The following is a 21,369-nucleotide window of genomic DNA, read 5'->3' as shown; positions in this document are numbered from 1 at the left end:
AAACACGGAGGTACAGAGCAGATGGGACATGATCTAAAGAAGCGGGAAAGACATGAAATGGGCATATGGTCTCGTGAGGGAAAATGTGGAAAGGAGAAAGAAATGTGAGACTAGACGTCCGAGGCGTTGGAAACTCGAAGCTGTGTTTTTGTTTTTCTCAATCCATCTCGGTTATAGTCTCTTAGTTGCCGTTGGCCTGCATGCCCGCCGCGGCGGCGGCATCTGCGTTGGCAGCGGCGACCATGGCCTTGGCGTCGGCTTCGTGGAAGACGCCTTGAATGACCTGCTGCTCTTCGGGACCGAGAACCTTGGTCAGACTCTCGTACAGCTGGGGCTGTTCTTGTTGAAGGCCTGGAAATGAGGTTAGCGGGTGATACGTGAAGGAAATTCTCTCACAGAGGTCACTTACTCAGCAGAACATGCTTGAACATGCCATATGGCTCAACCTTGTCCAGAGGGGTCTCCAGAAGGCTTTCCTCGTCCATGTCATCATCGTCATCATCGGTGTAGGAGCCGAACTTTTGAGCCTCCTGGCTGAGGAAGTCGAGGTAAGCGGCACTCTCGTCGGGCACGTCATCTTCCTCTAGAGCTGCTTCGACCTCGTTTTCGTCCCACTCAACATCTCCATCCCAGTCATTGTCCTCGTCATCCAAATCATCCTCATCATCGAGGGTGAAGTCGGACTCCTTCGTAGCATCCTCACGTTCTGAATAAATTCTTAGCCTCTGGGGAACACGACGGGAGATTGGGGGAAACGTACGCTTAAGAGCAGCAGGTAGGGTCTGGAAGAGTCTCGTCACACCCTGCAACAGTCTGGGCCATCCCTGCTGGACACTGACCGGAACATCAGTAGCCTTCAGAGTAAGCAGCGAGCTGATTGCGGCAATTGACAGCTTCTTGTCGTGCACACGTCTGAAGTTGTCGATGTTAGCGAACCAGGTGCTGAAGAACTTGTTGGTCCAGCCCTTGGCCTCCATAACCTGAAGACTGAGAGCTGAGTTGTAGTAGATGGCGTTGATGACCATCTCCATCAAGTGGATGCGGTAAGACTTGGTGCGTGCCTCGCCGGCATCGATAACCCGCATGGCCATCTCAATGAACATGGGGATATACTGGTCAATGTGACCCCGAAGGTTGAGCATCAGGGTCTCAGCAAGCTTGCACCCGCAGATGCGGTCAACACCACCAACCTTGTCGTCAGAGAAGATGTCCTGCACCATACCGACCATAGCGTCCAGGTAAGCTGGGTTCTGAACCAGCATATCGGAGCCATAAGCGACATAATTGTCAAGGGCAGGGAGCATATCTGCACGCATAAAAGTCAATCAAAGTTCAAAATCGCGGGAATTGATGTGAACCTCATACCTTCAAGGTACAACTCAGCACCAGCCTTGAACGTCTTGTGAATCAGCTCGAAGGCTTGCCACATGGACGGGGAAATGGTTTTGGATGCGAATGTGCAGCTGTCAATGATCTCGAAAATTTCGTTGTAGAGATCTAGAATAATCAATTAGAGCTGGATTTGATATCAATGGATTAAAAAACTTACCATAAAGCTTGTTCTCTAGGGTGATGCTGATGACTGGCATCAAGATGGTCTCGAGGTGTAGAAGCACGTCAGGGGTGCTCTCGAGTGTGAGAATGAGAGTGCCGATGGTCTGCAAAACGCCCAGAGCGGTGATGCTCTTGTCGTCCAAGAAATCGCCGTAGCCATCCTCGTCACCACCCTTGGAGGCGTTACGCTCCAGAAGCTCACCAACAATGCGCATGTAAGTGTCGCGGAGCTGTTCGCTCAATGCGACGGCGAAGGGAGTAAGCTCGGCAGAGAAGACCTCAACAAAGTCCTCCATGACGTTAGCCAGGGCATCCACATCGACCTCGTTGGCCAACTTGAGAAGCTGCTGCATAATCTGGGGGATGTTCTGCTGCATCGATGTACGGATGACATCGTGACGGATAAGGGGCTGCAGAGCAAGGGCAGCCTCAACTCGCACGGGAAGTTCGGAATCGGTCATGGACTCGAGGATGTTTCGGTAGATAACCATGAGGTTATTCGGGTCCTTGAAGTCGAGCTGCTCGAACTTCTCCAGGGTGTCGCAGGCACGGGCACGGAGGAAGCCGTGAGGACTGCGGAATTCGGGGAAAACATGACGGACGAAGAAGTATTCGACCTGGTCGGCAATCGGACTCTTCTTGCCTAGGATGACGGAAGCAAGCGATCCAATCATTCTCAAAGCACCCTCCTTCTCCCTAGGCTGCTTCTGCTCCTCCGGCTCAGACTCATACTTGCTAACAACACTGTTCACGAATGTGAGAATGGAGAAGGTCTGCTTCTTGCGGTTCTTGGTTAGGGAAACCAAGAAGTTTGTGGCGGCAACATCGGGAGCGGACACTTCCTCATAGAAGTTCAACTTGCGGTGGAGGTACTCGGATGGGTCCTCTTCGAAAAGCTCAATGTCCTCGTCAGACTGGCACAGGATAGGGAAAACGAAGTGGGCGATCAGGTTGTCCATGTGCGGCTTCAAGTGATCCCACATGGCCTTCGGCTTGACACACTCCTCCATAAAGACCAAAGTATATGAAAGTGCGGAGTTGCTGAGCCATTGCGTCTTGGACACCCACTTGTCGATCTCCGTCAGGTACCCCTTGAGAATTTCGGGGGCGAAAGTGCTGATAAAGGTCTTCGCATACGGTGTGTAGTCGGGGGTAGAAGATTTCGTGATCGTGGTGGGGTTGCCGTATCTGATGAATAGACGGTTCAAGTTGGCGTAGGACCACTTCTTGCACTTCCACCAGTGGTTCATCTCCCTCTCCTCCTTCGAGTCTGCCATTGAGCTCGCAGGGGGTGCCTTCGCGACAATGCGAAGGAATAGTGTACACCAGTCCACAGTTGCCTGGTGGGTCTGTAGGCATGGAGAAAGCTCAAACTAAATCCGCAAGCAGTCAGTATAAATGGCTTAGCCACGCGCAGACTAGAATCAGGGTGTAACTGACGTAAATTGCGTGCTTGAAAGCCTTCACCACAATACGGAGCATCTCCGCAGCCTCCAAACTTTCCTCATCAACAAGCTTAGATCCGATGCTGAGCAGCTGGGGGAATGAATGCTCCACGATTTTGTCGAACTCCTCTCTCTTCTCGCCGGCCTTAAACCTGTAGACGCGGCAGACAGCCAAAAGGCACTGCAAACCCGCATAGACCGTACTTGCGTCATTGGTGCCAAGAAGCTGCAGAGTAAGATCCAAGAATCCGGGCCACTGCTCGGGGAAATCGTTTTGGAGGATCTTCTGGAGGAGGGGAACCAGTTGATTACGGACATTGGGAGGCGTCGAGGCCAAGGCAGGGATAAGTCTCTCCCTGAAACTGGGCTTCTCGGCTTCAGGAATGGGCGAACGCTGCGGGCTATCTTCGACGGGGGCCCATCCACGGGTAATACGGTTCTTCAGGTATACACCAGCTATAGGAAAGAGCGGGGTCAGTAAGAGACAGAAGTTCCTTCGCGAACCAATATGAACATCCAAAGACTTACCGGAGAGCTGGACTGCATTGTTCTGCTCGCCCTGCAATATATCCAGGAGTCCATTGATAAAACCGGGTTGCGTCTCGGCCTAGATATTCAACCACGTGTGAGCCTGACGTTCGGTGCCCCGCCAGTCGATCTAGCACATACATATTTCAAATCAAGCTCCGCTTGCCGGCGAATATCCGCATTCGCGTCTAGAGTAGACTGAATGCGATCTCGGAGGGCTGTGACATCCATCGCGCAACAATCCCCCAACACCAAAAGTCAAAAAAAAATCTCCAAATAAACTGAGAACCCCGGGGGAGACGCGGACGGGCGCCGATGGAAGACGGGCGAGGGGAAAGAGTCAAGGATTGAAAGGACGTGAATGTCCTAAATAGATCGTATGGATCTTGAAGATAAGGGGAGAGAAGATGTTGTTCTTGCAAGAGGAGGGGGATTTTTTTCGATTTTCCCGACTTCTCGGGGAGGCGGTCGCCCCGCAGCTAATCAGAGGCCGCACACACGGATTTTCCTAAGAACTATGAACTATGACTATGGGCTTGGGTAACATTTGGGGGTTGATGTCTTACTTGGATTATTTTCTATAGAGTATTACGGGGTTTATATTTTAAATTCAATGGAATTTAATACTTTCATGTTCATTGCTTCGTATTGGTTTACATACAATTGTGGTGAATCCTCCTCCATCAGTGGAGAGCCTCATGACTACCCAATAGGGGCACAGGCATTAAAACCATATAACCCCCTTAAGGATTGAGTATCTTCTTCACATGTAAAGAGAGGCCGCGAAGATGACATCGCGCTTGATCAACTCCTGAGCTTTCTGCATCTTAGTGTGAAGTGCTGGGTCGCCGACCAGCTTGGCCGCATTCTTCACTTCACGACAAGTCTCATCCAGTCGGGTGATCACCCGAACAATAGTACCCTCCATCACATCGGTGAGGTCTGTGATGCGATTGAAAGACATTCCCTTGGCCCACTCATAGACAACTTCGGCGAGACCAAAGCGGGGCTTGCTAGCAAAGTCGTTGGAATCTTCACTTGACTGAATGACTTGGTGCAGGATTTGGAAATCATTAACTCTCTCGGCGATACGAACGATCTCCTTCTGGCCCTTCTCCAGACGAGGAGTGAGGGTGGGTGTGCTTTCTGTCTTCTCTTGGAACACAAATGCAGAGAGGAGTGCGACAATCTCCTCCGGTTCGTATTCAGCAAGAACGTTCTCGAGAACCAATTCGGTCAGTACCAGCTCGTCGGCGGAGTGAATCTCGCATGCCACCTTGCCCTTCAGTTGCACACGAGATTGTTCGTCAACAAATCCGAGCTCCTTCAGCACATGAATGCGCTGCTCATAATCTGGAAGTAGTTGAAGGTTTTGGTCGGACATTAGTTGCTTCAACTCCGAGATGTTTTCTTTAACTTGCCACTCGTCATGTTGCATCTCGAACTATTTGACATTAGTATAGGGTTCAGACGAATAGAAATAAGGCACTCACATGTTTCACGAAATCAGGGCATTGTAGGCAGTGGCATGACTGAGCAATCTCTGCCTGAGCTTGTCGTTTGTCGAGGATATCGCGAATTTCCATCTCTTTGATGCGCTGCCAGTCAATCTCACCCCAACCCGTATGGATCCAGGAGTTGGTGTACTGGCACAGTTCAATTTCAGCCCACTTGGTTGACTCTGTTCCTAAATTAGTACTTTTGACAACCCTATATGTAAAAAGAAGCAAACATGCTCTTACCTTTCTTGATGTTTAGATACCACATTGGTTTTGTGATCCTAACCAGGGTGTTTGTCACGCACTCAACGTCGGACAATGGGATCTTGCATACTCGAAGGCTCATGTCATCGACGCGGTTAGGGAGTGGTTGGAAGTAGGGTCGGAACATAGGCAAGAATGGAAGAATATCGGTGGGGTGCCGCTTGTTATCCAAGGTTCCGATCTCAAATACTTGGATACAAGGCACTGCCCCGATGACTCCCGCGGAAACCCCGTCGCGCGTAATAACACCAGCAGTGCGTTGTCCGTCCTATCAATCATGTCAGCATTCTCCCATCACTTACTACCACAACAGAACATGTGAACTCACCTTGCGGTACACAACCAATCTCTTCGTTGTGAAAAGACGTTTGCCGACAGGCGATGATAGCAGTTCGGTGTGGAATTCAGCTGTGAGCTTTCGATATTCCATGGCGGCATTATGGCAAGCCATCAAGTCCAGGTCACAGATCTCACATGGTGTCCGTTTGATTTTCGCAAGACTGGCCTCAGATACCTGTACTTGCTTCTCTTGTTCCGGTAAGAGAGCTTGTGTTGCGTTTTCACTGAAACTCCGCTTGATCATTTCCTCAATCTTCAGGGCTTCCACACGCAACAGATTTAGTATCATGTTGTATGTCAGTCGGAATTGAGACCTTAGCTTTGTCGGGTCTCCAAGGATCATCTGCTTCAGCGACGCAGCAGATGGGGCCTCGTCCTTTCCACTGTTTGTCACGATAACATATCCCACCGTGTCAAGACCTCTACGACCAGCACGTCCCGCCATTTGCGTATATTCGCCGGGCAGGAGGTCACGGAAGGATTTGCCGTCGTGCTTGCGGAACCCGGAGAATACCACAGTTCGGGTGGGAAGATTCAGACCCATCGCGAAAGTTTCTGTGGCGAACAGAACCTTCACAAGAGACCTAGCGAAAAGAATCTCAACAACCTCCTTCATGATGGGCAGGAGACCGCCATGGTGTACAGCAATACCTCTGCTTAGTAGCTCACGAAGGCGAAGAACCTGTGGTAGCGTGCGGTCCTCGGGCTTCAGCCGGGTGAGTGACTTCTCGATGAACATGTGTGTCAAACTCTTCTCGCTAGCATTGCTGAAGTCTTGATTTGACAATGAATCTGCGTTCTCCTCGCATCGCCTCTTAGAGAAAACGAAAACACATCCCGGCAGCAAGTCTTCTTTGCGAAGATGCGAAACAAGATGCACCCAGGTGTTTTTGTCTTGGGCCGCACTTGTACGACCACCACCACGGCCTGTACGAGCAATGTTGCCTGTTCCTCGGTTGGTATACTGTCCGCCGCCCTGTCCCCGACCTCGTTGTGGACCTCCTCGTGGACCTCCTCGTGGACCTCCTCGTGGACCTCCACGCTGTGGGCCGCCGCGGCCACCTCTGATATTCGATGGCTGACCGCGTCCCCGGCCCTGAGGGACTGGTGCTCTAGCTTGCGCCGACTGCGCCTGAGCTTCGGCCTCCTTCATAGCTTTGGCCTTATCTTTGCCGGACAAGATATCATTCGCTTCCTTCCAGCCGCTTTCAAGGAATCTTTTGTTAGAGTCGACGATCTTGTGTTTGCTCTTCCCGGCCCAGAGATAGTGCTCCAGTGGGACAGGTCGCTTATGGGTTGAAATGACATAAATGTCCTTCTTCTTTGTACGACCGACCCAGGATGCAAACTCCCGGGTATTAGGCACAGTGGCAGAGAGAAGAATCAATGTGACATGCTCCGGAAGCATAATGATGACTTCTTCCCATACCACTCCTCGTTCGAGGTCATTCACATAATGCACCTCGTCGAAAATGACGAATTCAACATCGCGGATGAGATCAGCGCCACGGTACAGCATACTTCGCAGGATTTCAGTGGTCATGATGAGACAGCTGGCCTCCGGGTTGATTTGAACATCACCGGTCAGAATACCGACGTCGTCGAATTCGGTTCTGAAATCACGGTATTTCTGGTTGCTTAGAGCTTTTATGGGAGACGTATAGATCGCTTTGGTCATGTGTTTAGCAGCCAAGGCGATTGCGTATTCAGCCACAACTGTCTTGCCTGCGGAAGTATGGGCCGCAACAAACACTGAATCACCATTCTCGAGATGGTAAACAGCCTCCTTCTGGAAAGTGTCGAGCTCAAATGGCCACTCTCTGGCCATATCGGGAACCAATTCATTGAAGTTCGGAATATCCTTGTTGATGTCGACAACGTGGGCCCATTCTTTATTCTTTTGCTTGTGGATTCCTGCGAGCAACTGGCTACGCGGTTCCAATGCCGGGAACTCAACCGGTAGCAAAGCGTCAATATCTTCTTCATCTTCATCTTCGCTAACATCGTCAAGCTCGGCCTTTGCTCCTGTATCGACATCCGCAGTTTCCTCGGGTTGATCCACTTTGAGGTCGCTGTCCTCTTGAAGAAGGGCGGTTTCGACTTCTTGGGCGCTTTCGGTGGCGTCTTTGGATTTGGCTTCATCGAAATCAACACCGTTATCGAAGCCAGGGGGTGTGGTCAGAAGACCTCCCTCGGTGCCAAAATTAATAATGCGATCGAGCCCAGATTGTTTCCCGTTCTTCTGTTCTGTGACCTGATCCTCGGCCTCCATTGCTGCCAAGGCCTCGATGGCGTCCAAGCCCCCCGGGGGCGAAAGGAAAGAAACCTGCGGCACCTCTAACAAACTCGGCGCGGCCAGCAGGTCGGCGGAGAAGCGAGGTGGAGTTCTTGGCTGTTGCACTTGCAGCAGGAACAGTGACCTCTTGATATCCAGTAACGCGTCCTTCCAGTCCCTCTCGCGTGAAACGAGTCACCGTCCGTGTTTGGGTTGGCGCGAGTTCGAAGAGGTCTGCGTAATCTGTCGAAACGTCCCATCGTCTGTCAAAGCTGTCAAAAAGCTGCCCCGCAAATGAAAAAAATTGATACTTGCTTACCTTTGGAGGTCATTCAGCCATTTAGTGCTGAATTTGTCTGATGGATTCAGAAACTCATTTTCAAGCTCTGTTAGCAACTCTTGGGCACTTTGAGGAGCTTGCTTCCGAGCTTGGAAGTTCTCGATCTCGCCATTCTCTTCGTCTGCGAGACGAGCATCGAAGGCCGAAGGATCGAAGTCTTTGCCTTTTAGGTCTAACTTCTTCATTGATGAGCCCAGTGAGTCCGCCATGGTGTGTAGCACCGGGTCGAAGAGTCAACCGGTGAGTTGAAATTATGTGTAGCACCGTGTTGAATAGTCAACCGGTGAGGTGAAATTATGTGTAGCACCCGTGTTGAAGAGTCAACCGGTGAGGTGAAATTATGTGGATGTTCGACTCGGCATTGGCCGAACCCCACACCGATAATGTGTATCGATTTCAAGTTCTGGCGCAAAGAGAAAAGCTTTTCCTTGAGAGGAATGGCAAATTTAACGGATGAAATTGATGAAATTGATGATGTGAGTGAGTCTGACGAAGTAGTTTGAAGGGATTTGAGAGGAGCTCGTGCAGCAACAGGCCAACCGGTCAACTTCTCTCAATAACACTCAAGGCGGTACAGACCGGCAGTATCCATGACGTCGATGCTGGTGTGGGGTTCTCATTCAGGGCAACACAGCAACACCTACAACACCTATAACATAATGTATTGCCAATCGAGACTAAAATTTACGGAAAATTGTTAAAAGGGTGGCCATCTCTTTCATATCTCTTTCATACATATACAAGTCCTTTGTACGGGTTATGCTTATACTGTGATAGAATGATAAACCTAGCATGTTTATTTTACCCTGTACGATTATTCCCATTCATAGTGGCACTTCTACCCTTGAAATTATTATTTTTTTAATCGTCTTTTTACAACCACAACACCGTAACACCGCGAACAAAAAAAAGATAAAGGTACAAAAATAAAGAGACAAAAAGAGACAGGAGAAGCATGGGTTTCAAACTTCCAGAAACGCCAATAATGTTGAAGTATTCTTTACAGTCCCAGTGGTCATTCTAGCTTGAAAATTTGCAATCATAGCCAGAAGATGGATTATTCGACATCAGGAACTGGCTTGACAGCCAAGAAACCGGACAATAGTGGGTCATAGTACAGTTACTACAGTATCTATCTGGAGATTTACGCGGATTTGGCATTGTAATCCTGTCAGCATTAAGAGACAGCTCAAACAAAAGCCTCTCCATTTCAACGTTTTTACAGCCGTAAAGCCGTGAGTGACGAGGCACTCGTATTCTAATCCGCCACTATGGAGAGAGTCCGAGGGACACCAGCACATGATGGACCATTACATGTGCCACAAATAGTCCTTTGTGCTAATGACCGAACCATTGATTTGAGTAGTCTCACACAATGAAATAACTGACCAGAATAAGAGCACATTGACATGGAGGATAACGTAGCATGGAGTCACTTGCCCTTATTTTCATCGTCAACTCCCATATCCTCGCTGTTTTCGTTCGATGATCCAGATTATCCCACGGTGACAGGTACTACCGCAAATTGAAGCATTTATTGTCACTGGAGTTACTCGCACATTGGGTGGGATGTGAAGTAATTCCAGAATTGTAAAGCAGACCTTTCGGTCCTACGCAGCGGAATAGGTGCCATGTGACAAAACCCCATGAGTGCTTGGTTACTACATAAAAATAGAATTACATACATACATGTATGTAGAAAGTCGTCTGCAGGAAGTACTGCTTTTTATCGCCTTCATATATGTATCTAAACAGACTAAAAAGAACATCATAAGCCACCAACTGTTCTAATATCTAATAGTATGTCACCAGTTTTAGGGAGTTCTATCAGCTCTCTGCTCTTAAGTACAAAGGTAAAGCTATTCTCATACTTATAGGCTATGAACCATCATAAAAAGTGGTGATATATAAACTACCAGTCTTAATTCAGACATCAATAATACCCGAAAAGGGGATTTTATCGCATGGCACCTATACCGCTGCGTACGGCAGTACCACCTTTAAGCCACGAACTCAGATTGAATAAATTGAATAATTACCTAGGTAATCACATGTACTTTGGGGAAATTTTCAGGACTAGAACCTGTCCCTTCCCACATATAAGAACTGATGGGTAGGTCGAAAAATAGGTGACTTCACTCCCAACCCATTTCATCCTCATTCAAGATGCATCGTTTGTTACTTTCTATCACTATCACGTTTATCCTCAGCCTTGTTGCTGCAGGTGCAAAACTTGACTACTTCAACTCCTGGTTAGAAAGCATTCCCACCTGCGCTCAGCCATGTTTGACGGACTTTTACTCCAACAGGGTGGGTACTTCCTGCGCTAGTGATGCAGACTCCAACACCCAACTAGCCAACCTACAATGTGTTTGCACTAAAATAGAAGCAAACTTTGACGATAGGGGGTACATACGAGACATAATTTGAAGTTTAGCTGTCGTTGAATTGTTTATGTAGGTGGTATTTACGGCTCCAGATTGGTAGATAGTCTCTTCTCTTCCTCGCGCATACACGGAGTTTTCGAGAGCCTCTTTCCTAGACTCTAGTAGTTCTAGATCTCTTTATCCTCGATACAAAAGAGTATACCGTACATAGGACTTTTCTATATATATCCGAGAATCCTACGGAGTATATTGTTCAAGATTCTAATATAAGAACTTATACGGAGATTGCAATCGTCGGCCCCGGAGACCGTACCCTTGATCGTATATACCGGGTGGACCTTATCTAGCTAGCTAAGCACGATAAGTATAATAAGCTTAAATATCCACAAATTCATAAGGTCCCCTAATAGTACTAAGTCGTCTTAATAGGGCATACCAAGAGAGGGCAATGAAACTCCTATGTCTTAGCATTTTGCTCCCGGCGCTTAAGGTCCTAAGGCTTACCTAACTAGGTAACACTAGAGGTGGAGAAACTACGGCGAATGCCTCTATGCCAACTTATCTCAGCCGCAATAGGCGAATGCAAAATCAGAAAAGGCAAAGGCTGCTGGGTAGATAGTTTACGTGGTGTTTAGTTCATAAGGACGTGGGGGATTCTCAACATATGGCACCTTGATTTAACGAAGACCTGGGTATAACGAATTTTATACTGTGTCTCCATTGATTTGTTATACGGAGGTAGCTCCCATGCGCATCTTAACATATATGACGGTGATCGGCTCGAAGTTTGCGTAAGCTTTCTTGATCACCCTCCCCTTTCAAGTCCAATTGGATCCACTGTGCGAATTTTACTTGCGTGGGTTTTGCAATCTCATGCAAAGAGTCGGCTCCCTTTTCACAACCAGGTGAGTGAACCAATTCCGAGAGCTGAGCCATGTATTGGCCCCAGGCAGGGGAGCTTGTAGCGAGCTATAAAAGAATATGCAAAGTTGACTGCACAAGGAGACTAAACTCGGGTGCCAGAAGGCTCGATTGGGATTCATGAGAGCCCAATATATAATGAGGAAGGCAGCTGATTAAAACGTAATCACGACGGCGTTTTCCCTCTTGGCTGCTTGCTGCCTCTTTGAGGCTTGATATCTTATTTATGCTGTCTGTGCAGGCCTCTATCTGTGATAGTGGCGGAACTGCTGGCAATCCCACTCTTTCCGCGGTGTAAACAATAATAATTGGATGAAATGAGTCGTTGAATGAATCTCCGGTCTTTGGGAGCTCATAAATAGGCGTGCAGATACGTAGGCGACGATCATAGTATTTGTAATGCAGAGCCAGCCCACACCATTTTTCAAAGTCGTCTAGACAAGGGGCAGATTCGTCGGACAGGGGCCGTGACGGCCGGCATCCATAAGAACATAATAATTCATATGTCCTTGCTTGATCAGCTTCGTGGATGACAATCTCGATATCCTGACTGCCTGTCAGCTATGCTTCTGCAAGTCAATATTCAAGGCTGTAAACGACATACCAACGGACGAAGTCCTCCCCCATAGCATCCAGCAGCGTTCACCCCCCAGAGCGCCGATGGGATCCCAGCATCTCGCAGAAATTCCGCTAGTCTTGCAGTGTCATCTATCCCCGGGCCTTGACAATCCATGTATGTTTCGCCTCTTCCGCCCGCAATCTGATTTCACAATTTATTTCATTCCATGACCAGACATTAGGTAGCTAAATTCGATACAGAGAATTTTGCTTACTTTGCAAATAGTCCGAAGGAGCAAAGCAAGGCATGATGATCACTCCAGGGTATTTCTTCTGTGCGTCCAGCCTGTTGAGATTTAGACTCGTCCAAGTTGCTGAGTCGTTTTGGCTTCAAGGTTTTGATACTGTGAGGACTAAGCCCTAGAGCAGCAACTTTATCAAGCCTATTTGGCGGGAACGGTTGCTCCCCATCTACTCCCCATGTATAACCAGGATCCTCGGAGTGAAGAGATGTCCAGACATCCATCAGGCCATTGTCTTCAATAAGAGTGGCGTCATCCTTGAGAACAGGATTGAAGTCGCCAGCTACTAGCCCACGGCCCGCGGCGCAAAGAAAGGAAGAGACAATAGAGATTTGCCGAGGTCGATGGGAAGGGTTCATTGGTAGAGAATCCAGATGAACATTGACAAGCCGTATTCTTGTAGTAGAAGAAGGCTCAGATTCTCCAGGTGAAAAAGCAAAGATGTCGCAGCATAGTGCATCCCTATCAAAGTGGCTGGGATACTTTACCCGCCAAATAGGACCTAGAGTGGCATTGCTCATCCCCGAGTCAGAATCTAACCCAAAACGTGCCTTGGATACCAGGATCATCGTTGCAAAGGACTGTTTTCCCCATGAAGTATCATCCCGTTCGCTTGAAAACCAGGACCCACGAATGCGGTCGTCGTTTAAAATTTGCTGTAAGGCTGGCCTAGAGACCTCGTGGAAGAAAACAACATGGACCTTCGGATCCAGCCCTGTAATGAACGTTACAATTTCTGTAGCACGTTCTTGGCTTCGGGAAGATGTTGCATCAATGTTCCATGTCAGAAGCACTAGATCCGATGGATCCCCTTTGTTCGTCGACTTTGCGGGTTCGTTTGTGTTGTTTGAGCGAGTAGGAATCCACTGTTGGACAGGATCAAAATGGTGCCACGACTGAAATTTGGGATATGCTTGATCTGAAGATGGAAGTGGTGTTTCATGCATCCAGGATAAGATATTTGTCCGGGCACGCGAGAAGAAATTCATGTTGGGAATAACTATGTAGTTAACGGTAGTTGGTTGAAGTTCTTCAAAAGGCTTGCCAAGTTGGCCCCACCTTCACATTGTCTCTTGGCCATAAAATACGCATTACAGAGCACATTTAGCGGTCATATTGTCATAAACATGTATAAAACTATGATCATTTTCAAAAAACGTAAGAGCAGTCTATATTAGCATAGACTTTCCCTGTGGATTCTACCGAAGCGTACTCAATAGCACTTCACAGGGAGGAGCGCGATCGCGCGATTGCAGGAGCCGACAAAGTCACATAGATGGATAAGGGGGGTGACGGAGCTCAGGAGCTCGGTGATCCTGATCAATAGCGAAATTGCCTCACTTAAATACCTGTATAGAAGCGTGGAAAAAGACACATAACAATAGGAAGTATGTAATTATCTGAGATCATAGTCCATATATTGTTCCGCTAGGTCTGGCTCATGAAGTCATATTCCGAAACTCCCTACAATAACTATTCGATATGGTGTAATCCAGGGGACAGCGGAAAGACCACGGTTGTGCGCGGTGTTGTGGCAGATAATCGTGGTGATTCCGTATAGGCGGTTTTATAGTTATAATGCCATGTGCCAACTATGTGTAGCGCATGATTGTCGAGATCTTGCGACATATTGTAGTGGGGAGATAGGCTCTCCACTACGATCAGTGCACGTCACCCTCGCCTTTTTGCTTCATGTTGTTCATGCGTTATGTAAGCTTGTCCACAGGGTGCGTGGGCAGGTTTTCGATCTGTCAAGCCTCTTTCCTAGACTCTAGTAGTTCTAGATCTCTTTATCCTCGATACAAAAGAGTACACCGTACACTGGACTTTTCTATGTATATCCAAGAATCCTACGGAGTACATTGTTCAAGATTCTAATATAAGAACTCACACGGAGATTACAATCGTCGGCCCCGGAGACCGTACCCTTGATCGTATATACCGCGTGGACCTCATCTAGCCAGCCAAGCACGACAAGCATAACAAGCTCAAACATCCACAAATTCACAAGGTCCCCCAATGCTACTAAGTCGTCTTGGCAGGGCATGCCAAGAGAGGGCAATGAAACTCCCGTGTCTTGGCATTTTACTCCCGGCGCTCAAGGTCCTAAGGCTTACCTAACTAGGTAACACTAGAGGTGGAGAAACTACGGTGCCTCTATGCCAACTTATCTCAGCCGCAATAGGCGAATGCAAAATCAGAAAAGGCAAAGGCTGCTGGGAACCTTGAGGAAATGCATGTCTTATATCGGCTTTCTCCGAGCTTGATGCCATATTGTTATATAAAATGATGGGAAGAGGCTCTTTGTTACCATCCTACATTCTATCCTATTCTATCAAGGAATATCAAGATTGAAAATGTCGCCCGAGAAAGTTGCGACAGTCTCAGATTCAAGCCGGGTTTCCCCTGACGAAAAGAGAGGGACCGATGTTCAAGCCCAGTCTTTTAGCAATGAACTTCCCGACAATCCTCCCCATGATCCTCATGTGGTAGATGTACGCGACACCGATGACACAACGTATTTCTACAACACAAACAAGGACAAGGTTGGGCCTTTGACTCCAGAGGCTGAGGGAAGACTGGTCCGCAAGAACTTCTGGTGTCTTCTGAGTCAAACATGGTGGATATCCTTTCTTATTCACCTCGACAAGTCGACCCTGTCTCAGGCCAGTACTATGGGTATCTTCAAAGATGTCCAGATGACCAAAAATGAGTACAACGACCTCTTCGTTCTATTCTATGCTGGATATCTTGTCGCTCTTTGGCCAGGTGCTTGGATATCGCAACGTGTTGGACACAAGTACTTTATTACCGGATCGCTGTTCCTCTGGGCCCTGTTACTTGGAGTTCACCCTGCAGTTAAGACCGGTAAACAGATGATGGCTGTTCGGTTTCTACTGGGAATGGTTAGTACACCCTCGCAAGCTTGGATTACATACAGCTAACCTTTTCAGACCGAGTCCCAGATTGTTCCCTCGACCGCCATTCTTCATCAAGCGTTTTTCCCTCCGAAAAAGAGTCCGTGGGTGCAGCTCTTATGGTGGGCATTCGGAAGCATGGCAAATGTGATGTTGACAATGATTGCGTACAAACTCATCCTTGATGACAATACGGGAGTTTTGGCTGGGTCTATCAACTCATGGAAATGGCTTCATATTATCTGTGCTGTTTTGACCTTCGCTATCTTCATTCCTCTCCTGATATTTTTGCCAAACTCGCCACTCGATGCTAAATGGCTTTCCACCGAGGAGAAGGTCCACACGATCCAACTCATTCGCGAGACACATGCTGGAATCTCAAACTCGACGTTCAAGTGGTCGCAGGTGCGAGAATCTTTCACTGACCTTAAGAGTTGGCTATTCATGTCAGACAATTTTCATTCATCCTTCTGCCATGTTCACTGCTAATGTTCTTCTCAGCTTGCACATGTTCTTCAACGAGCTCCCCAACAACACATCCCAACAGCTCCCGCTTATCGTCGTCGGATTTGGCTTCACTCCAGCTGAGAGTGCCTTATTCAATATTATAAAGCCAATTTGGGGATTCATTTTGATTATTGGATCCGCCGTTTTGCTTTATAGTACACGCCTCGGTACAGGGTACACGTGTGCTATATCCTATATTCCTTGCTTTGTTGGCGGTATCATTGAGGTAAGTGAATGCATGCATCTTTGACATCTTTATTCTTGCTTATTAGTTCTTTCTCAGCTCGCATCCCCGTGGTCAAACAAGGTGGCCCTGGTAGTTGGCACCCAGATATCTACATTCAAGCCATCTTACCTTCTCGGTCTCACTTGGGCTGGAACGACAACAACCGGGCACACAAAGAAGCTCTGCCTAATGTCTTCTTGTATTGTCGCTGCCTCTGTTGCAAACATGATATCCCCTGAGTTAGTCTATTCTCAAGACACCTAAGGAATACAGGCACTAACGTGTGATATAGATTCTGGCAATCGAAATACAAACCTAGTTATGTCTTGCCCTGGGCCTTCATGACTACATTTTGGTTGATCTCGCCTGCGATGTGTCTTCTCATTCGTTTTTACCTACAGCGGGAGAACAGACACCGAGAGCGACTCCTCGCTGAAGCCGATACCGAATCTGACCAAGATGAAGTGATCAATGCTGGTGGCCAGATTGTCAACATTGGTGATCGTGATCATGATAAGACTGATCGGGCAAACTTGAAGTTCCTGTATCCCCTGTAACATTTTACTTTGTTCTTTTGAAAGGCCAGTGTTTTGGAACCTGTTACACTGATATATTGAAGATGGTATAATGTGAAGCATTTTGGTGGTGGGGGAAATAGAGGAAAAGAGACACTGTGCGTTGCAGAATCTACCCAGGTAGATATAAATACGAACACCTAGATAAAAAATCGATGTGAAATACTCCGGTTCTACATTACTGGGTTGACAAGATTTCCGTATCCCAAGTTGAACAATTCATGCCGGGTACATCGTAGGACCTATCCTCACATTCGATAACTTCGACATTGTTTAGGCTTTGTTGATTAAGCAAGTGTTTTCTCACATAGTATTGAAATAGTCCAAACTAGGCCTGTTAGGAGATCTACGTATATTCATAGTTCTCGAAGTCATATCTCATATCGACAGACAGTTATTGCCAGACAGCTCTTCGTGTCATCGAAATATACTAGGCCCGCCTGAACTACAAGCCTACTTGATCACCTTTAAAGGGTCATATATGCAATTTTTCTCATTTCGATACCTCTAGATCAAGGCGCGAAGTGCTTGAATATCGCACTACTAGTTATACATCTACTTCTTAAGTAGGATAAGTGGCGTGGAAGACGGATGCTACGACAACAATATATTGAAATTATTTTTCTCTTGCTCGTTTATTTGTTTATTTGTTCGCTTTCAATTTGGACAGGATTGTATTGGCAGAAAGTAAATATATAAATGAACTTTTTGTACTTCAATCAGTCATACAAAAAATGATGGATGTAACATGGAAAAGACAAATGGGATAAAGACAATATGGTGTGCGCCCCTAAGCGCCGAAGGGTATGTAACATGAGAACGATTAGATATGAGAAAAGTATTGACTTTGGGAGCATGACAATGACAGGCCCAAACAAGGAAGGGCAATGAGTTCCCTTTTTTGCAAAGTGAAGACTGCAAACAACCAATGTTTAGTAGTAGATCCGATGTTCAGAGAGATTCCGACCTTTGTAGAATCTGCATGGTCAGAAGCCAAAATAATATATATAAAAAAAAAGACGGAGAAGGTAAATGAAAAGGGAATAAAAAGGTAAATGAGAAAAAGAGACCCGATGGCGTTGGGTAGAGAACCCATGTAACGCCAGGCATAGGAAATTAACGGCAAGAGAAGATAGGGAATGTTTTCCGATCGTGAATATTCAGTGGGAACTCAAAAATCCCCTCCATTGTGGCGATGTACCTGCAGACGTTAGTATAATTCCGCGAATTTGCTGCATTCCACACTCACAATGTGCGTCCATCAGCGCCCCAGCCAACTCCAGCAGTAGAATCTGGCTCCTCGGCGCCGCAACCATTCGTTGAGTTTCGATCAGGGAGGTCATTGATTATGTTCCTGATCCAACGCGGAGAGTGTGTTTGCTCAAACCCGAGAAGCTGCTGGCGATGCCGTTGTTCCCTTTCAAAGGAGCGGTTGTGCACCTCATTGGCAATCTGGCGCTGACGCCGAAGTCGTTCAGCAGCGACATTCGCGCGAATCTCATATGTGGTAAGGCGTGAAGTATCATATCTTCTTTCCGCCCCGGTTTGTGGTCGTTCGGTACGTCGGGGAATGGAGCTTGATCTTTGGGATCGGTGGTTCAAACCATGGATGTCTAGACTTGGATTAGAAGGTCCAGTTCCTTCAGTAGTTTGATTGTTGGCCGCTTCAGGATCGGCACCAAACCGAGAGATCATTTCTGACCTGAGGGGCGTAAGCTCTGAATGTGAGGTGGAATAACTGAGGGTGATGCCCGATTGGCGATCAGGGTGAGAGGACATCCCTTCCGAAGGGCGGCTCCCTTGAGATACCACCACCGAGCTCTGGCGCCTTGGGTTAGATGAAGTGCGGCCCAGATGGCTATCTCGGGAGACATCAGAAGGATCATAGCGATGCGAGGGTGAAGTAGGACGATTATTGCGAGTGGTACCATCTGTGGAACCGTGATTTTGGGACCGAGCCACTAATTGAGGTTGAAGACTTGCCCTAGCCGGGCGCTCTGGTCGTTCAGTAAGTCCTTCTTCCAGCCGCGACGTCCAGCGTGCCGTGTTCAAAAACTCCATAATCAACCTTTCTCTCTCGGTAAGATCTTGAATCAAAGACTCTCGCAAAGACGAACGCTCCGTTTGCTCTTCGTTCCGTTCAATCGGATAATCTTCGTTGTCGAGTCTCACTCGTGGTGGTGTCTCCAGAAGACCTTCTCCTAGCGGGTGTCGTCCGAGGTTCTCTGTCGAAAAGTCCGTGTACACTTCTTCCAATTGCGGGTCATCAGAATCTAAATGGAGTATTTGCCTGCGCATAAAATGTTGGCGGACATCAGCCACACCGGCTCTGCCGTGGCCCTCTAGCCATACAAGAAGGTCCCATGGCTCGGGAGAAAAGGTCAGACAACGAACGGCACCGCCTTCGGCGCATGATCTTGACGCCGGAAATTGACAAAGAACAGGGGAGTCATCTTCGGAGTTGCCAAAGCTTTTGTAGATGGACTCGACGTCGATAATCGTGATGATTCCAGATTGGGATCCAATGGCACACAATCGACTGGATGGCGAGAAAGCGACAGTGAAGCAGCACGCATCATCCGCCCGCAGACCAATATTCATCTCCAGGCGATTGATAAGCTCCCATTCCCACCCCGTGATCTTCTGCCCAGATTCAGTTGTCCCAGATGATGATTCTAAATCACGAGTGATTTCATAGAAGTAGGCGTGATTCTCATCCCCTACTGCCGTGAGCAGTTTGGAATCCGGGGAAATTGTCGCATAGTTCATACAAGTCGAATGATGAAGGACCTTCAAGACTTTCGCTCGAGTCAACGAATACACGGTGACTGTCCTATCATTATTACTAGTCACGAGTTAGCATGGTCAGCACACACCCATTTTCCGACCAGCGCGCACCTCAGCACCACAATATCTTCATCGGCCAAGTCCTCGCTACCACCATAGAAACGATGGATGGTCACTGAATTGACAATGCTCCCACCGAACCTGTGGAGCTCTACTTCCGGTGATGACCTGCTGCTCCGATATCGGGTTGACGCAGATTCGCCATTGAAATCACTTGAAGTCATACTTGACTGCGGATCGAGATCGAGAGGGAGCGCACTATCTACATCAGTCTGGAAGGGCGCATCGCCATGGGCCTGCATTCCGCCATCGCCGATGCGAATGAAAGCACATTCGCCATTTTCCGGACCCCCACTACTATGCAACCATATCCAGCGACCAGGCAGCGCGGCTCAAATGGGATCACCGCTACACTCTCGCGCTTTTGTTCCGATATATGTATTGAATACACGATTCTCTCGACGACGACATAGATGCGATCGGGGTCAGCCGTACTTATGTAGTTTCGTAGCTGAGTGTGACTAAAAGAAAGCTCTCTTTGGTTAGGTTGCGCACGGAAGATAAGCGGATTGATTAACGAACAAGTTGGGGATCTTGAACGGGAAGAAGCGTCGCTTGCTCGGGAGGATGAGAGCCTCGGTTGGGCGATGTCTAAGACATGTTAGAGGTATTTCCGATAGTAGGATGCACCAGGCTCACAGCAGAGTCGAATCCGAGGTCATGGTGGATAAAGCTAAGCCAGAGATGACATTGTTCGAGCGGGGAAGTTTTTGAGGACAAGAGGATCAGAGGCCCCCGGTTGAAGTATAGTCCACTTTAACAGTTGTTTAAAGCACGACACTTCTTTTGTTTTGAATTAGTTTTTTTTTTTTTTTTTTTGTACTTGAATAAATTTCCGTTTTATCTGTGCTTCTGCAGTTGTTCAGAGTCAAACCAGCTTCTAGAGGTGCCGTTGGATGACGTAAGACTTGGAACTGGGACAAAAAGCCGGGGAACTGCGAATTCCAACGAATGCGGTTGGTCTGCGGTTGGTCTGTGGCTCCGGAACCGGCCTTGGTCATTCATGATGATGCACTACACTGTTTATATGGCGTGGGTGTGTTGGTGTTGGTATTGGTTTTGTTTTTGCTCACTCCGTACATTTATTCACGTTAGCAGATCCTAGCCAGATCCTATTATGCTCCACAGTGCAGTGCATATTTCCCGTATTACCACCCAAGTCATTCCCAGTCCCGAGCTCCCTACAATCTGGGATCTGCACCAGGCATTGTTTTCCCCCTAAGAGTACATGGATTATCAATTAACCATCTAGATCCAGGCGGACTTTTAGCTCTATCTTCAATCTTGTCTTAGGTTCGGCCAAATCAACGAAGGGGGAGTTTACCAACCAGGTCACACGACATGTTGAAAATATGACTGGTTCACCCACTGGAGATACACGATCGTCGTAACTCCTATGAGAAAGAAAATGCTTATTGCGACAGCTCTTTTGCATGGTGTTTGTTTGAATTATATGACACCAGATATCGTATATGAGATTCTCATCGTACAGATGGACCTCGGGAGTAGCTCGGAGCTGAGTATTTGCCACCGTGGAAGGATATGCCATTGAACTGCCACCTTGACGGGGAAGCATATTCCTGACTACATTGTGTGAGAATGTATAGTCTATACTTCCTATATATCTCAATTTAGTCAGTAATATCTTAATATATCTCAATATATCCCATTTAATCCCAGTATCTCCCCATATATCGCAATGTATAGCCGCGTCCAACAAGGCGGTGAGTCCGGTTACCAAGGAGTCTGTCGGTGACAAGTCGCGTGCTGATTGGTCAGATCCCGTGATTCTACCAAGTTCGACGGGCCGAAGCTCTCCGTGCA

General features: G+C 47.7%; 5 protein-coding genes across 5 annotated transcripts; 1 reads left to right on the top strand and 4 right to left on the bottom strand.

Annotated features, from left to right (window-relative positions):
* Positions 1 to 131: 131 nt before the first annotated feature.
* N7516_006199 (putative nonsense-mediated mRNA decay protein (Nmd5)) lies at positions 132 to 3,845 on the bottom strand. The gene is made up of 8 exons (XM_057218919.1): positions 3,669 to 3,845; positions 3,528 to 3,606; positions 2,995 to 3,455; positions 1,550 to 2,927; positions 1,366 to 1,497; positions 761 to 1,306; positions 410 to 706; positions 132 to 351 (listed from the first exon to the last, which is right to left on the bottom strand). Exons 1-8 carry the CDS (start codon positions 3,756 to 3,758, stop codon positions 182 to 184), a joined length of 3,153 nt encoding a protein of 1,050 aa, XP_057073010.1. The 5' UTR covers positions 3,759 to 3,845; the 3' UTR covers positions 132 to 181.
* A 445-nt stretch (positions 3,846 to 4,290) lies between these two features.
* Positions 4,291 to 8,453, bottom strand: N7516_006198 (SKI complex RNA helicase subunit SKI2; the record flags this gene model as incomplete). The annotated part of the gene is given in 6 exon segments (XM_057218918.1): positions 4,291 to 4,971; positions 5,021 to 5,208; positions 5,270 to 5,558; positions 5,619 to 7,955; positions 7,972 to 8,167; positions 8,224 to 8,453. 6 exon segments carry the CDS (start codon positions 8,451 to 8,453, stop codon positions 4,291 to 4,293), a joined length of 3,921 nt encoding a protein of 1,306 aa, XP_057073009.1.
* Positions 8,454 to 12,381: 3,928 nt separating this feature from the next.
* Positions 12,382 to 13,401, bottom strand: N7516_006197 (endonuclease/exonuclease/phosphatase family protein; the record flags this gene model as incomplete). The annotated part of the gene is made up of 1 exon (XM_057218917.1): positions 12,382 to 13,401. The coding sequence occupies one exon, from the start codon at positions 13,399 to 13,401 to the stop codon at positions 12,382 to 12,384; it is 1,020 nt and encodes a 339-aa protein (XP_057073008.1).
* A 1,368-nt stretch (positions 13,402 to 14,769) lies between these two features.
* N7516_006196 (putative allantoate permease of the major facilitator superfamily) lies at positions 14,770 to 16,620 on the top strand (the record flags this gene model as incomplete). The annotated part of the gene is made up of 5 exons (XM_057218916.1): positions 14,770 to 15,318; positions 15,367 to 15,776; positions 15,832 to 16,063; positions 16,121 to 16,302; positions 16,356 to 16,620. 5 exons carry the CDS (start codon positions 14,770 to 14,772, stop codon positions 16,618 to 16,620), a joined length of 1,638 nt encoding a protein of 545 aa, XP_057073007.1.
* Positions 16,621 to 17,754: 1,134 nt separating this feature from the next.
* On the bottom strand, positions 17,755 to 20,207 carry N7516_006195 (uncharacterized protein; the record flags this gene model as incomplete). The annotated part of the gene is made up of 6 exons (XM_057218915.1): positions 17,755 to 17,839; positions 17,888 to 19,483; positions 19,537 to 19,842; positions 19,935 to 20,006; positions 20,068 to 20,136; positions 20,185 to 20,207. 6 exons carry the CDS (start codon positions 20,205 to 20,207, stop codon positions 17,755 to 17,757), a joined length of 2,151 nt encoding a protein of 716 aa, XP_057073006.1.
* Positions 20,208 to 21,369: the final 1,162 nt, after the last annotated feature.

The sequence above is a fragment of the Penicillium verrucosum genome, assembly GCF_028828655.1.
Source record: "Penicillium verrucosum strain IBT 35672 chromosome Unknown utg000002l_segment0_segment0, whole genome shotgun sequence".
Classification (NCBI taxonomy): domain Eukaryota; kingdom Fungi; phylum Ascomycota; class Eurotiomycetes; order Eurotiales; family Aspergillaceae; genus Penicillium; species Penicillium verrucosum.
Note: the sequence above shows the minus strand (reverse complement) of the source record. Positions and strands in the feature narration are given on the sequence as shown.

Bases quoted from the DNA above. Each gene is read 5' to 3' on its own strand.
- N7516_006199 (XM_057218919.1), bottom strand. From the start codon at position 3,758: ATGGATGTCACAGCCCTCCGAGATCGCATTCAGTCTACTCTAGACGCG. The intron at 3,456-3,527 runs GTAAGTCTTTGG...TCTTTCCTATAG, and splicing joins CAATGCAGTCCAGCTCTCCG to CTGGTGTATACCTGAAGAAC. The intron at 1,307-1,365 runs GTATGAGGTTCA...TTATGCGTGCAG, and splicing joins TGCTGAGTTGTACCTTGAAG to ATATGCTCCCTGCCCTTGAC.